This window comes from Larimichthys crocea, chromosome XXII (assembly GCF_000972845.2).
Source record: "Larimichthys crocea isolate SSNF chromosome XXII, L_crocea_2.0, whole genome shotgun sequence".
NCBI lineage: Eukaryota > Metazoa > Chordata > Actinopteri > Sciaenidae > Larimichthys > Larimichthys crocea.
The window spans coordinates 7,756,094-7,769,906 of record NC_040032.1 but is presented as its reverse complement, the minus strand read 5'-3'; the positions used below and the strand labels follow the sequence as shown (position 1 = coordinate 7,769,906).

At 44.6% G+C, this 13,813-nt stretch overlaps 1 protein-coding gene and 2 long non-coding RNA genes across 3 annotated transcripts; all 3 read left to right on the top strand.

Moving 5' to 3' along the window:
* Nucleotides 1-7,333: 7,333 nt before the first annotated feature.
* LOC113744400 (uncharacterized) lies at nucleotides 7,334-8,577 on the top strand. The gene is made up of 4 exons (XR_003461487.1): nucleotides 7,334-7,475; nucleotides 7,656-7,821; nucleotides 7,905-8,098; nucleotides 8,462-8,577. It is a non-coding gene; the product is annotated as an uncharacterized LOC113744400 (long non-coding RNA).
* Nucleotides 8,578-8,626: 49 nt separating this feature from the next.
* On the top strand, nucleotides 8,627-12,552 carry LOC109138735 (uncharacterized). Its single transcript, XM_027273737.1, has 8 exons — nucleotides 8,627-8,766; nucleotides 8,974-9,865; nucleotides 10,579-10,656; nucleotides 10,753-10,804; nucleotides 11,164-11,282; nucleotides 11,517-11,579; nucleotides 12,424-12,480; nucleotides 12,512-12,552. Exons 2-8 carry the CDS (start codon nucleotides 9,673-9,675, stop codon nucleotides 12,550-12,552), a joined length of 603 nt encoding a protein of 200 aa, XP_027129538.1. The 5' UTR covers nucleotides 8,627-8,766; nucleotides 8,974-9,672.
* A 17-nt stretch (nucleotides 12,553-12,569) lies between these two features.
* LOC113744399 (uncharacterized) lies at nucleotides 12,570-13,813 on the top strand. Its single transcript, XR_003461486.1, has 4 exons — nucleotides 12,570-12,711; nucleotides 12,892-13,057; nucleotides 13,141-13,334; nucleotides 13,698-13,813. It is a non-coding gene; the product is annotated as an uncharacterized LOC113744399 (long non-coding RNA).

Here is a 13,813-nt window from a genome sequence, read left to right as displayed (position 1 = left end):
TTCATCAGGAAGTTCAGTTATGTGCAGGCAGTCTTTGGTGATCTGGTGGTTCAGGTGGTTCTGCTCTTTGTGGGGAAGGGTTTGGGAGTAGTTAATTACTGGCAACCAAACCTCAGCCTCTGGAAAGTTTTCATTCTAACCCTTTTTTCCAATCCTGGTGGACAAATTGGCTTTTTGGATGAGAGCCTCTGTGTGCGCAAAGATTTCCCTTGGGTAGCTGTCAATTTAAAGGTCTCACTGCTGAAAGGTGGAAGTTTAGCCAGGTAAATGTCTTATTTTATTCTTAAGTACATTGCTGTCAGGCCCAGAACAAAGCGGCATCCTATCTACACTTAAACTTATGGCTGTGAAACTTACAAAGCAAGAAACGTGGAACAGGCTTGGAGTCAATGGAAAGGCTTGGGTGCGATGACAGAAAGTACGAAGACACTTCGGCACGGGACAAGGGGAAACACAGACTATATATATACACATGGGAGGGAAATAGGGAACAAGTGGAAACAATCAGGGCGGGGAAGACAATCAGACCGGTGACACATGAGGAAGGGCAAGTGACCTGAAACGAGAGGAGAGTTATCTTTCAAAATAAAACAGGAAATGACAAAACATAACAAAAACCCAGCTTGACCTCACCACGGTGTGACAATCGCATTTTTGGTCTCCACCACATACACTGTAAACCTGAATAAGTAACTCAAATTTTTTGTTGTAACTGATTACATAAGAACTTTTAAGTTATGCTGATAAATATTTTGAGTTACACTTTACTCAAAAAATGTGTTCATGTCTTTTAAAAATTCCCTTAACTTAATATTTATATTCTTCATGCTTAAATGATTTGATTGAATGATACTTGAAAAAATCAACTGTACACAATGTATTACATCAATAGTATCTACTCAAAATATTACACCTTAATAAACTCAAAATATTTACCACTTGTCAACTTAAAATGTAGAAAATGCCCTGTTCAGTTTGTAATGCTCAAAACCAAAAAAGCTGTGAAGGACCAGGAGTTAGTTATTTGGGATCATAAAAGGTTCCTGGTTGGGAATATTAGTCAAAAAAGAAACAAATATTATGTGATAAATCACAGTGCTTTCTCTGAATTCAGTTACTCCTAGTTGTGTGATCCTGTAACTGTCTCTGCACCCAGAGAGTGATCACTTATTCCTCCATTATAATATGGATTTTTTGGTTTTCAGGGGTAAGTATTATGGTTATGCCAGGGCAGATGTCTCCCACTCGGCCATAAAAATGTTTGCATATGTCGGTGTGAATTTCTTTCCCATGGCAGTGCCTTTAATTTGTAGATAGAAATTACTGTCAAATTCAAAATCATTTCTTCTGAGATTAATTTCTAATAACTGTAAAATTTCTTTGTCTGGCCTATTCTTATCTGGATATTTAATAAAAATGTTTTTTATAGCTTGAATGCCTCGTCTATGTCAATATTAGTATACAAACTGTCTATATCTAATGTAAACAGAATGCAATCTGAGGGGACATGGAGTTTTTTGACTGTCGACAAAATGATAGGTGTCTTTAAGATATCCAACAAGTTTGTTGGATAAGGGATTAATGTAGTGATCAATAAATTGGGCTGTATAATATGTCTCGCTGTCACAGTCCGACACTATGGGCCTCCCGGGCGGAATCTCAGAAGGAACACTCCACTTTGAGGGCTCCTTGTGGATCTTGGGAAGGAGATAAAAAAGTCTGGGCCTCGGAATCGGGTTACCTACCAGGTAAGTATATTGTTTTTTCTTTATAAATCTTTTATTTAATAATGACTGAATAATTTGTTTAACTATTTTTTTCGTTTCAGGATAAATGGGCTCCTTTTAAAGGGGAATAATATTTTCTGTCATTTAATTGTCTATAACCCTCAAATAGATACTGTTCCCTGTCCATTATGACCACCGCACTTCCCTTATCTGCAGGTTTTATAATGATGTTTGTTTTCTGTCAATTCCCTCAGAGCTATAGTTTCTTCGTGACTCAGGTTGGCTCTGGGTTCGGACGGATGGAAATTGTTTTCAAAGTAATTAAAATCTGTTTTGATTAAATCTGTCACTTCTGGTGGTAATCTTGATAAGGGAGGGCTCCATTCAGATTTGTGGGTGAAAGGGATGAAAGGCCTGATTCTTTTATTTTGAAAATAAACATTGAGTTTGATTCTCCTATGATATTGTTGTAGATCCCATCTGCTCTGCTCCAGCATGTTCCTCTGGCTCCCTCTGCTGGGGATGAAGGAGAGGCCTTTATTCAGCAGTGTGAATTGGGGTTGAGTAGGTTTAAATTTTTGTGCCAAAACCATGACATTTTTCGACCCCTCCTGATCATGCAGGCTTATGGGGACATGAATTTTACATAACCCATCCAGTATTCAAACATGTGTTTGGCTGTGGTTTTGGTCCAGTGTATTTTGTCTTGTGTCGTAGCAAATAATTTGGATTGCAGCTTTAGGATGCAGCAGCAGTGCTTCTGGATCAGCCCATTCAGGTGTGCCAGGCAGGACTGCTCTTCCAGAGGTAAGGCATCTGAAAAATTAATTAAAGGAATCCAGACCTCAGCTGACGGGAATTTAGCCTCAGCAGCCTGAATTGTGCCTAGTAGCTGCTAGGGTTAGGGTTAGGGTGCGGGGAATACTCCCTCCGGTACGGAAGGGAGGGTGCGCGGGCCCTCCACCCGGTGGGCCTCCCGTATCCCCAGTCCCGGGAAGGTTGCGGGTTACGGCGGCAACGCCTGCCGTATTGGACTGTTGTCCATCTTCCATCCATGGTGAAAAAACCTTTCCCGAACACGGGAAGGAAAAAAAATCAAATTACGAATCTAATAAAAACCAAACTCAGGCTTCTTAAATTTAAAATATATTTTTCTATTTTTATAACAAAATAAAAAATCAAAATTCAAAATTAACAGCCGTACAAAATAAAAAGGTGTGCTCCGGCAACGTTTCAACCTGTAGAGGTCTTCTTCAGGCCTGCACACCTATTAACAAGAGCTCTATAATGTTGTCTCCTCCAGAGTCCAAGTAGAAGTGAGCTCCTGCTGTCCTTCTCCCCTTATATACTTGACCGGGCTCCGCCCCCTTGCGTCTCCGGTAAGTTTCCGGTAAGTTCATTTGAAGTTTTACAAAGAGTTACAATAGTCCTGTCACAACTTCAGCCAGCCGTTAGTTTTTCATTCACCTGTCTTCTGTTTTTTCCACACTAACTCATGTCATTTCAGACGCTGCCACTCCCCCCTGCTCTGCATTAACCGCTGAGTTCATTCAGCTGGCTTGCCCCACCTCCACTCACCTGCTCCTCATCAGCTAATCAGCCCCTCAGTATATGTACCAGTCCACTTCCCTCAGTTCTTTGCCAGATTGTCTAGTGTGTTTCTCCACCCGAACTGTTTCCTGTGTCGTGCTATTGGGTTCTTGCCTGCTGTTTTGTTACTCCTGACAATGTGTTTGTTTCTTTTAAGAATTAAAACCATCTTACTTTGAGTAAAGTTTGACCTGGATGAATCTGGTCTGTGACATATCTGGAACAGAGTTTTCTGACCTGGGTGAGCCTCCTCTATGAAACACTATTGCGTTCCAGAAGTCTTCCTGCTGAAGGTGCCATGTTTTCCAGTTTTCCAGTGTTCATTTCAAGTTTTGATGCGTCTCCGGTAAGTTTCCGGTAAGTTGTCCGTAACACACATTTTAACTATGTACATTGGAATTTTGCATTAAATTACTAAAAACAAATTAAATGAATGACCAAATTGTGTTTTTACATACATTTAAATATTACAACCATAATGAATTATTGTTTTTTTAAATGTACAAATGTCTCCATATGAACTCTTAACTATTTACAACATTTATATACAACTTAACCTATATACAATTATTTTTTTAATATATCAGTGTGGAGGGGGGGCGTGGTGCATCAGCTGCAGGAGAGAGGTGTGGGGAGGACTCAGGAGAGCAGCACCAGGGGAGAGTGATTAGCACACCTGTACCCAACTGCCTAATCACTCTCGCCCTCCTTTCCACGACAGTAGCGTGCTGGGCCGGAAGAGGAAGGACGACAAAAGGAAGACACACGGCAGACAACAGCGAGACGCCTGTGATCGGCTGTAGTGTGGGTCTGACTTGTTACTTGAATAAAAATCCCTTACAAACGGGTTTGGTCTCTGTCTGGTTCGTGCTAAGAACCCACGGTGGCAGCAAGACTGCCACAATCAGGAATAATAAAAGTGTTTTTAAATGTATAAAATATTTTTAAACATTTGTCAAGCAGGGAGGTAAGTGTAATAGGTAAGTACAGAATTGGAAATACAGTAAAAAATAAAAATAAGAAAAAATAGAGATTACGAGTCCGTTAGCCTTAAGGTTTAGGCACAGTTAGGGTTAGGTTAGGACATGGAGAGTGGGTGAGACTCGGCACCGCGAAACATAGTCTCTATGCACGGGCCATCCTGTTCTGGTTCAGGTGAGTCCTATTTTAGATTGAGACCTTCAGGAAATATTGTGCCCAATTTTCCGATCCATTCCCTCTCAGCTCTGACTCTCTGTGCATTATTCCATTCTGGATCCCTCTGGAGGACTGTGGCTCGGACAGACGACCATCCATGGGAAACGAAATGGCTGACAGGGGTGTGTGTGTCTCTCTCCGCGTACGGATGTTATATCTGTGTTGTGTGAAGCGCTGGAGGAGCGTGTTCTTGGTCTCCCTGACATATTGGAGCCCGCAGGTCTGACAGTGGATCAAATAAACACAGTTTTTAGAATGGGGATTTCCCCTGGTCATAGTTTGCTTTTGTTTGCATGGCTGTGTATCCATGGGAGATGTTTGAAAAATTCCCCTTGACCCCTGGGTTTAGAGATGGTCAGTGGTCTGATTTTGGCTTTGACCAGGTAATCCTGAAGATTTTTGTTTTTTCTAAAAGCCGCTATAATTTTGTATTTTTTCAGATGGTCCAGATTGATAATTTTGTTATTAAAGTTGTCTTTGATTTTCCTAATTAATTGTATTGCAGGTCTGGAGTAAGTAGTGACGAAAGGGAGGAGCTCTCCCGTCTCCGTCGGCCGTGTCTCCAAGAAGGTTTTGAGGGCCTCCCTTCTGAAGGAGCGCGCATAGCCCCTGGCGGCTAACGCTCTGAAGAGTGTTTTTGTGGCCATCATGAAATCGCTCTGGTGAGTGCAAATCCTATGGAATCGTAATAGTTGTGATTTCAATAACCCTTTGTATGTATGTTTCGGATGGTGGCTGGTTTTATGGAGCAGAGCATGGGTGTCTGTTTCTTTAAAAAATACTTTGATATCTAATTTGTTGTTTTGTCGAAAGTTTATCCCCTTGTAGGTGGTGGTATCCAGGAAGTCGACCGACGTGGTGCTGGTGGTGGATTTCAGCTTGATGGACGGGTTATGATTATTCAAGGTGAGTAAAAACTGTTCAAATTCCTCCCTGGAATAGGGCCAGACCCCCCAGATGTCATCCAAATACCTATAATAATGTGTGGGTTTCTGTTTGCAGGATGCCAGGGCAGATGTCTCCCACTCCGCCATGAAAATGTTTGCGTATGCCGGTGCGAATTTCTTTCCCATGGCAGTGCCTTTAATTTGCAGATAGAAATTACTGTCGAATTCAAAATCATTTCTTCTGAGATTAATTTCTAATAACTGTAAAATTTCTTTGTCTGGCCTGTTCTTATCTGGATATTTAATAAAAATGTTTTTTATAGCTTGAATGCCTTCGTCTATATCAATATTTGTATACAAACTGTCTATATCTAATGTAAACAGAATGCAGTCTGAGGGGACATGGAGTTTTTTGACTGTGTCGACAAAATGATAAGTGTCTTTAAGGTATCCAACATGTTTGTTGGATAAGGGATTAATATAGTGATCAATAAATTGGGCTGTATAATATGTCTCGCTGTCACAGTCCGACACTATGGGCCTCCCGGGCGGAATCTCAAAAGGAACACTCCACTTTGAGGGCTCCTTGTGGATTTTGGGGAGGAGATAAAAAAGTCTGGGCCTCGGGATCGGGTTACCCACCAGGTAAGTATACTGTTTTTTCTTTATAAATCCTTTATTTAATAATGATTGAATAATTTGTTTAACTATTTTTTTCGTCTCAGGATAAATGGGTTCCTTTAAAGGGGAATAATATTTTCTGTCGTTTAATTGTCTATAACCCTCAAATAGATACTGTTCCCTGTCCATTATGACCACCGCACTTCCCTTATCTGCAGGTTTTATAAGGATGTTTTTGTTTTCTGTCAATTCCCTCAGAGCTGCAGTTTCTTCGTGACTCAGATTGGCTCTGGGTTCGGACGGATGGAAATGGTTTTCAAAGTAATTGAAATCTGCTTTGATCAAATCTGTGACTTCTGGTGGTAACCTTGATAAGGGAGGGCTCCATTCAGATTTGTGGGTGAAGGGGATGAAAGGCCTGACTTTTTTATTTTGAAAATAAACATTGAGTTTGATTCTCCTATGATATTGTTGTAGATCCCATTTGCTCTGCTCCAGCATGTTCCTCTGGCTCCCTCTGCTGGGGATGAAGGAGAGGCCTCTATTCAGCAGTGTGAATTGGGGCTGAGTAAGTTTAAATTTTTGTGCCAAAACCATGACATTTTTCGACCCCTCCTGATCATGCAGGCTTACGGGGACATGAATTTTACATAACCCATCCAGTATTCCAACATGTGTTTGGCTGTGGTTTTGGTCCAGTGTATTTTGTCTTGTACTGTAGCAAATAATTTGGATTGCAGCTTTGGGATGTAGCAGCAGTGCTTCTGGATCAGCCCATTCAGGTGTGCCAGGCAGGACTGCTCCTCCAGAGGTAAGGCATCTGAAAAATTAATTAAAGGAACCCAAACCTCAGCCGACGGGAATTTAGCCTCAGCAGCCTGAATTGTGGCTAGTAGCTGCTGGCTGAGTATTGTTTTTGGCACAGTGTTTTTGTTATTTAACCCGAACGACAAGATTATTTTTTCCACATGGGTGGAGGTGGTACTTTTGTCGATCAGTGCCTTTGCATGTGCTAATGTGGCTCCTGGATAGCTCTCAATTTGTACGTGTCGGCTTTCAAAGGGGGGCATTTTGGCCAAATTAGAGTCCCCTATGATAGCCCACTGTTTTCGTATGTTAAGGCCCCAATCCTCCATTTTATTGTTTGTGTTTATGTGTCTTGTAGGTCTCCTGATAGCAGGATCTGGCGTGGTGGGCTGTGCTATAGCCCGTTTAGGCCGTAGTGAGAGCCTCATTTGTCTTGCTCTCCTAAGGCTTCTCATCCTGGCTGGAGTGGCCTGGGTGGGAGGGGTGATCTCCGGGCTTTTTGGAGGGGGATCGAGGCTCTCTTCAGATGAGAGACACGTGATGGAATCGGATGTGTAGGCAACAGCTGGGTTAGACGGAACGGCTGCCAGCACGGGCTCAGCCGCCAACGTGGGGGCAGTCGGCGCCGCGGGAGGATCATCTCCAGGTAAGTTTTCATTTTGGTTTTCTGTTTTCTCTGGTGCCAGGATCCCTGACCTCCGGCTTCTCTGGGGTTTTGGAGGTGACTGTGGAAGGAGATCCACAGAGGCAGCGGGTGTCAGATGAGGAGGGGGTTCCTGAGGTATTGCCGTATCCATAATGTTAATTATGTTTCCCTCTTGTGGAGGAGACCATCCCCCTGTTTCCACAGTCATCGTGGCTGTGTCCACGCGGCTCGGTGTCCGGGCTCTCTCCGGGACCTGAACCGGTGGTGGAGAGTGAGCCGGTGTTTCCGGTACGGCAGGTGGAGAGGAGCCACGGGCCCCCACCAGGGCCTCCCCTCTTGTTTTAAGGTCTGCGTTAACCCTCTCTGTGTGGATGAGTGCTTTGATGTCATGTTTTGTGGTGACTTGTGTTTTCTGTTTTTTTGTTACAGGAGGTCGGGGAGGCGGTGGGCTGTCAGGCCCCCTCTCCTTCTCTCTCTCCATCGTGGGCTCGAGCTCGGCGACCATAAAGGCCTCTACCTGCTCCAGGGTTTCAGACCGGAGCCGTCTCCCCAGGTTCCTCTTTGCCCAAACGGTGGCGATTTGGAAGGGGCCTCGCCACTCTCCCTTTGAGAGCCCCTTTAAGGTAAGAAGCTCTTTTTCCAGGGAGTCAGTGTAATGATCCCTTAGGATTAACATTGTTGTGTGTTCCCAGTTTTTTGCATTTCCCTCAATGAGGAGTTTGGTCTCCTCATTAGGGCTGGCCGGTTTAATTGTGGTGATGAGGTGTTCTGTCAGTTTTTGGATTGTAGGGGGGGGCGGTTTGTCAGAATCCACGTTATTCAGGTGGTGGGCTATTTTGATGATTGTATGTATGGTTCTGATTTTGATGCCAAAGTCCGGGTCTGAGGACTGAGGTTTGTTTTCTTCCCTGTTTCCCTCCCTCCTTTCCCTGTGTGTGTTTCTCCCTGTGTCCTGTGTCGTGTAACGTGTGTTCTGGTTTGTGAAGTGTTTCACAGGTTGTTTTTTGGGGGCCATGTGGCCCCCTGGTACGAAAAATTGTGGCCTATAGCCATGCTCCACATGGTGGTGGTAGCGTTGAGGGTAGCCGCCCTGACGTCCGTGGCCCCTCACCACGGACGCATAGCTGCGGCGCTGCCCTGTGGCCTCGTGACGGTGATGGAAGCGGTATTCGGGTGAACGGCGCCTGGGCCTCTCCTCCCGGGGCCGTCTCAGTCGGTCACGCCGGTAAGAGACCACCGTCCAGCCCTCATCCCTGCTCCTGCCGTACATTGTATGGCCGTGTAAAAAAAGGTGAGAAAAAAATGTGGAAAAAGATTGAGAAAAAATGTGAAAAATTTGAAAAAAGTAGAACAAGCTTTAAAGCAACGTTTCGGTCTGTTTTAGACCTTCTTCAGGCAAGCTTGTTCAAAAAATAGGGGTAAAAATAGTATTTTGTGTGAAAAAAAGGTATAGTTCTCTCTCTGTTTGTCTCTGTGTGTTTCCTTGAGCTCTGTGCAGCAAGTGGAACAGAGAAGCAGGCAGCCTGGCTCTTTATAGAAGGGGAGGAGTGGGCGTAGCCTGCCAGATTTTGAAAGAGGCACTGCCGTTTAACCCCTTCAGGTCTGCCTGATGCATAATATGAAAATTGATTTATTTTTTTAATTTTTTTAGGTGAGTTCCGGGTTTTATTCTTATTCTTTCAGGTAAGTATTGTTTTTCCAGGTGAGTACCAAAATTGTGTTGTATTAATTTTGATTTTTCTCTTTTTTTCAGGGCAGGTAAGTATTATTTTTAAATTTTAAAACAGGTGGATAAGGTGGGTAATAGGTTAGGTCAAAGGTCAAGCTGGGAGTTCAATCTGGTTAGGGTTAGGATAAATGTTCCCGGTTAGGGTTAGGGTTAGGGCTAGGGATTAGGGTTAGGGTTAGGGCCAGGGGTTAAGGGTTAGGGTTAGGGTTAAGGTTAAGGTTAGGGTTAGGGCCAGAGGTTAGGGGTTAGGGTTAGAGCCAGGGACCAGGGGTTAGGGTTAGGGTTAAGATAAGGGTCAGGTGTCGGTGGGAGTATATAAAAGAAACCGGTGATAGTTGCTGTTCATTTTTAAAGGTCAAAGGTCACATCAGAGAAGGTCCCACACCATCCCCAAAATCAGGAGGCGCTGGCCGGTTAGGACATGGAGAGTGGGTGAGACTCGGCACCGCGAAGCGGTGTCGAGTCTCTATGCACGGGCCATCCTGTTCTGGTTCAGGTGAGTCCTATTTTAGATTGAGACCTTTTGGAGAAATTGTGCCTAATTTTTTTATCCATTCTCTCTCAGCTCGGGCTCTCTGTGTGTTGTTCCAATTTGGATCCCTCTGGAGGACTGTGGCTCGGACAGACGACCATCCATGGGAGACAAAATGGCTGACAAGGGGTGTGTGTGTCTCTCTCCGCGTACGGATGTTATATCTGTGTTGGGTGAAGCGCTGGAGGAGCGTGTTTTTGGTCTCCCCGACATATTGGAGCCCGCAGGTCTGACAGTAGATCAAATATACACAGTTTTTAGAGTGTGGATTTCCCCGGGTCATAGTCTTGAAGACTGTTTTGTTTGCATGGCTGTGTATCCATGTGAGATGTTTGAAAAATTCCCCTTGACCCCTGGGTTTAGAGATGGTCAGTGGTCTGATTTTGGCTTTGACCAGGTAATCCTGAAGATTTTTGTTTTTTCTAAAAGCCGCTATAATTTTGTATTTTTTCAGATGGTCCAGATTGATAATTTTGTTATTAAAGTTGTCTTTGATTTTCCTAATTAATTGTATTGCAGGTCTGGAGTAAGTAGTGACGAAAGGGAGGAGCTCTCCCGTCTCCGTCGGCCGTGTCTCCAAGAAGGTTTTGAGGGCCTCCCTTCTGAAGGAGCGCGCATAGCCCCTGGCGGCTAACGCTCTGAAGAGTGTTTTTGTGGCCATCATGAAATCGCTCTGGTGAGTGCAAATCCTATGGAATCGTAATAGTTGTGATTTCAATAACCCTTTGTATGTATGTTTCGGATGGTGGCTGGTTTTATGGAGCAGAGCATGGGTGTCTGTTTCTTTAAAAAATACTTTGATATCTAATTTGTTGTTTTGTCGAAAGTTTATCCCCTTGTAGGTGGTGGTATCCAGGAAGTCGACCGACGTGGTGCTGGTGGTGGATTTCAGCTTGATGGACGGGTTATGATTATTCAAGGTGAGTAAAAACTGTTCAAATTCCTCCCTGGAATAGGGCCAGACCCCCCAGATGTCATCCAAATACCTATAATAATGTGTGGGTTTCTGTTTGCAGGATGCCAGGGCAGATGTCTCCCACTCCGCCATGAAAATGTTTGCGTATGCCGGTGCGAATTTCTTTCCCATGGCAGTGCCTTTAATTTGCAGATAGAAATTACTGTCGAATTCAAAATCATTTCTTCTGAGATTAATTTCTAATAACTGTAAAATTTCTTTGTCTGGCCTGTTCTTATCTGGATATTTAATAAAGATGTTTTTTATAGCTTGAATGCCTTCGTCTATATCAATATTTGTATACAAACTGTCTATATCTAATGTAAACAGAATGCAGTCTGAGGGGACATGGAGTTTTTTGACTGTGTCGACAAAATGATAAGTGTCTTTAAGGTATCCAACATGTTTGTTGGATAAGGGATTAATATAGTGATCAATAAATTGGGCTGTATAATATGTCTCGCTGTCACAGTCCGACACTATGGGCCTCCCGGGCGGAATCTCAAAAGGAACACTCCACTTTGAGGGCTCCTTGTGGATTTTGGGGAGGAGATAAAAAAGTCTGGGCCTCGGGATCGGGTTACCCACCAGGTAAGTATACTGTTTTTTCTTTATAAATCCTTTATTTAATAATGACTGAATAATTTGTTTAACTATTTTTTTCGTCTCAGGATAAATGGGTTCCTTTAAAGGGGAATAATATTTTCTGTCGTTTAATTGTCTATAACCCTCAAATAGATACTGTTCCCTGTCCATTATGACCACCGCACTTCCCTTATCTGCAGGTTTTATAAGGATGTTTTTGTTTTCTGTCAATTCCCTCAGAGCTGCAGTTTCTTCGTGACTCAGATTGGCTCTGGGTTCGGACGGATGGAAATGGTTTTCAAAGTAATTGAAATCTGCTTTGATCAAATCTGTGACTTCTGGTGGTAACCTTGATAAGGGAGGGCTCCATTCAGATTTGTGGGTGAAGGGGATGAAAGGCCTGACTTTTTTATTTTGAAAATAAACATTGAGTTTGATTCTCCTATGATATTGTTGTAGATCCCATTTGCTCTGCTCCAGCATGTTCCTCTGGCTCCCTCTGCTGGGGATGAAGGAGAGGCCTCTATTCAGCAGTGTGAATTGGGGCTGAGTAAGTTTAAATTTTTGTGCCAAAACCATGACATTTTTCGACCCCTCCTGATCATGCAGGCTTACGGGGACATGAATTTTACATAACCCATCCAGTATTCCAACATGTGTTTGGCTGTGGTTTTGGTCCAGTGTATTTTGTCTTGTACTGTAGCAAATAATTTGGATTGCAGCTTTGGGATGTAGCAGCAGTGCTTCTGGATCAGCCCATTCAGGTGTGCCAGGCAGGACTGCTCCTCCAGAGGTAAGGCATCTGAAAAATTAATTAAAGGAACCCAAACCTCAGCCGACGGGAATTTAGCCTCAGCAGCCTGAATTGTGGCTAGTAGCTGCTGGCTGAGTATTGTTTTTGGCACAGTGTTTTTGTTATTTAACCCGAACGACAAGATTATTTTTTCCACATGGGTGGAGGTGGTACTTTTGTCGATCAGTGCCTTTGCATGTGCTAATGTGGCTCCTGGATAGCTCTCAATTTGTACGTGTCGGCTTTCAAAGGGGGGCATTTTGGCCAAATTAGAGTCCCCTATGATAGCCCACTGTTTTCGTATGTTAAGGCCCCAATCCTCCATTTTATTGTTTGTGTTTATGTGTCTTGTAGGTCTCCTGATAGCAGGATCTGGCGTGGTGGGCTGTGCTATAGCCCGTTTAGGCCGTAGTGAGAGCCTCATTTGTCTTGCTCTCCTAAGGCTTCTCATCCTGGCTGGAGTGGCCTGGGTGGGAGGGGTGATCTCCGGGCTTTTTGGAGGGGGATCGAGGCTCTCTTCAGATGAGAGACACGTGATGGAATCGGATGTGTAGGCAACAGCTGGGTTAGACGGAACGGCTGCCAGCACGGGCTCAGCCGCCAACGTGGGGGCAGTCGGCGCCGCGGGAGGATCATCTCCAGGTAAGTTTTCATTTTGGTTTTCTGTTTTCTCTGGTGCCAGGATCCCTGACCTCCGGCTTCTCTGGGGTTTTGGAGGTGACTGTGGAAGGAGATCCACAGAGGCAGCGGGTGTCAGATGAGGAGGGGGTTCCTGAGGTATTGCCGTATCCATAATGTTAATTATGTTTCCCTCTTGTGGAGGAGACCATCCCCCTGTTTCCACAGTCATCGTGGCTGTGTCCACGCGGCTCGGTGTCCGGGCTCTCTCCGGGACCTGAACCGGTGGTGGAGAGTGAGCCGGTGTTTCCGGTACGGCAGGTGGAGAGGAGCCACGGGCCCCCACCAGGGCCTCCCCTCTTGTTTTAAGGTCTGCGTTAACCCTCTCTGTGTGGATGAGTGCTTTGATGTCATGTTTTGTGGTGACTTGTGTTTTCTGTTTTTTTGTTACAGGAGGTCGGGGAGGCGGTGGGCTGTCAGGCCCCCTCTCCTTCTCTCTCTCCATCGTGGGCTCGAGCTCGGCGACCATAAAGGCCTCTACCTGCTCCAGGGTTTCAGACCGGAGCCGTCTCCCCAGGTTCCTCTTTGCCCAAACGGTGGCGATTTGGAAGGGGCCTCGCCACTCTCCCTTTGAGAGCCCCTTTAAGGTAAGAAGCTCTTTTTCCAGGGAGTCAGTGTAATGATCCCTTAGGATTAACATTGTTGTGTGTTCCCAGTTTTTTGCATTTCCCTCAATGAGGAGTTTGGTCTCCTCATTAGGGCTGGCCGGTTTAATTGTGGTGATGAGGTGTTCTGTCAGTTTTTGGATTGTAGGGGGGGGCGGTTTGTCAGAATCCACGTTATTCAGGTGGTGGGCTATTTTGATGATTGTATGTATGGTTCTGATTTTGATGCCAAAGTCCGGGTCTGAGGACTGAGGTTTGTTTTCTTCCCTGTTTCCCTCCCTCCTTTCCCTGTGTGTGTTTCTCCCTGTGTCCTGTGTCGTGTAACGTGTGTTCTGGTTTGTGAAGTGTTTCACAGGTTGTTTTTTGGGGGCCATGTGGCCCCCTGGTACGAAAAATTGTGGCCTATAGCCATGCTCCACATGGTGGTGGTAGCGTTGAGGGTAGCCGCCCTGACGTCCGTG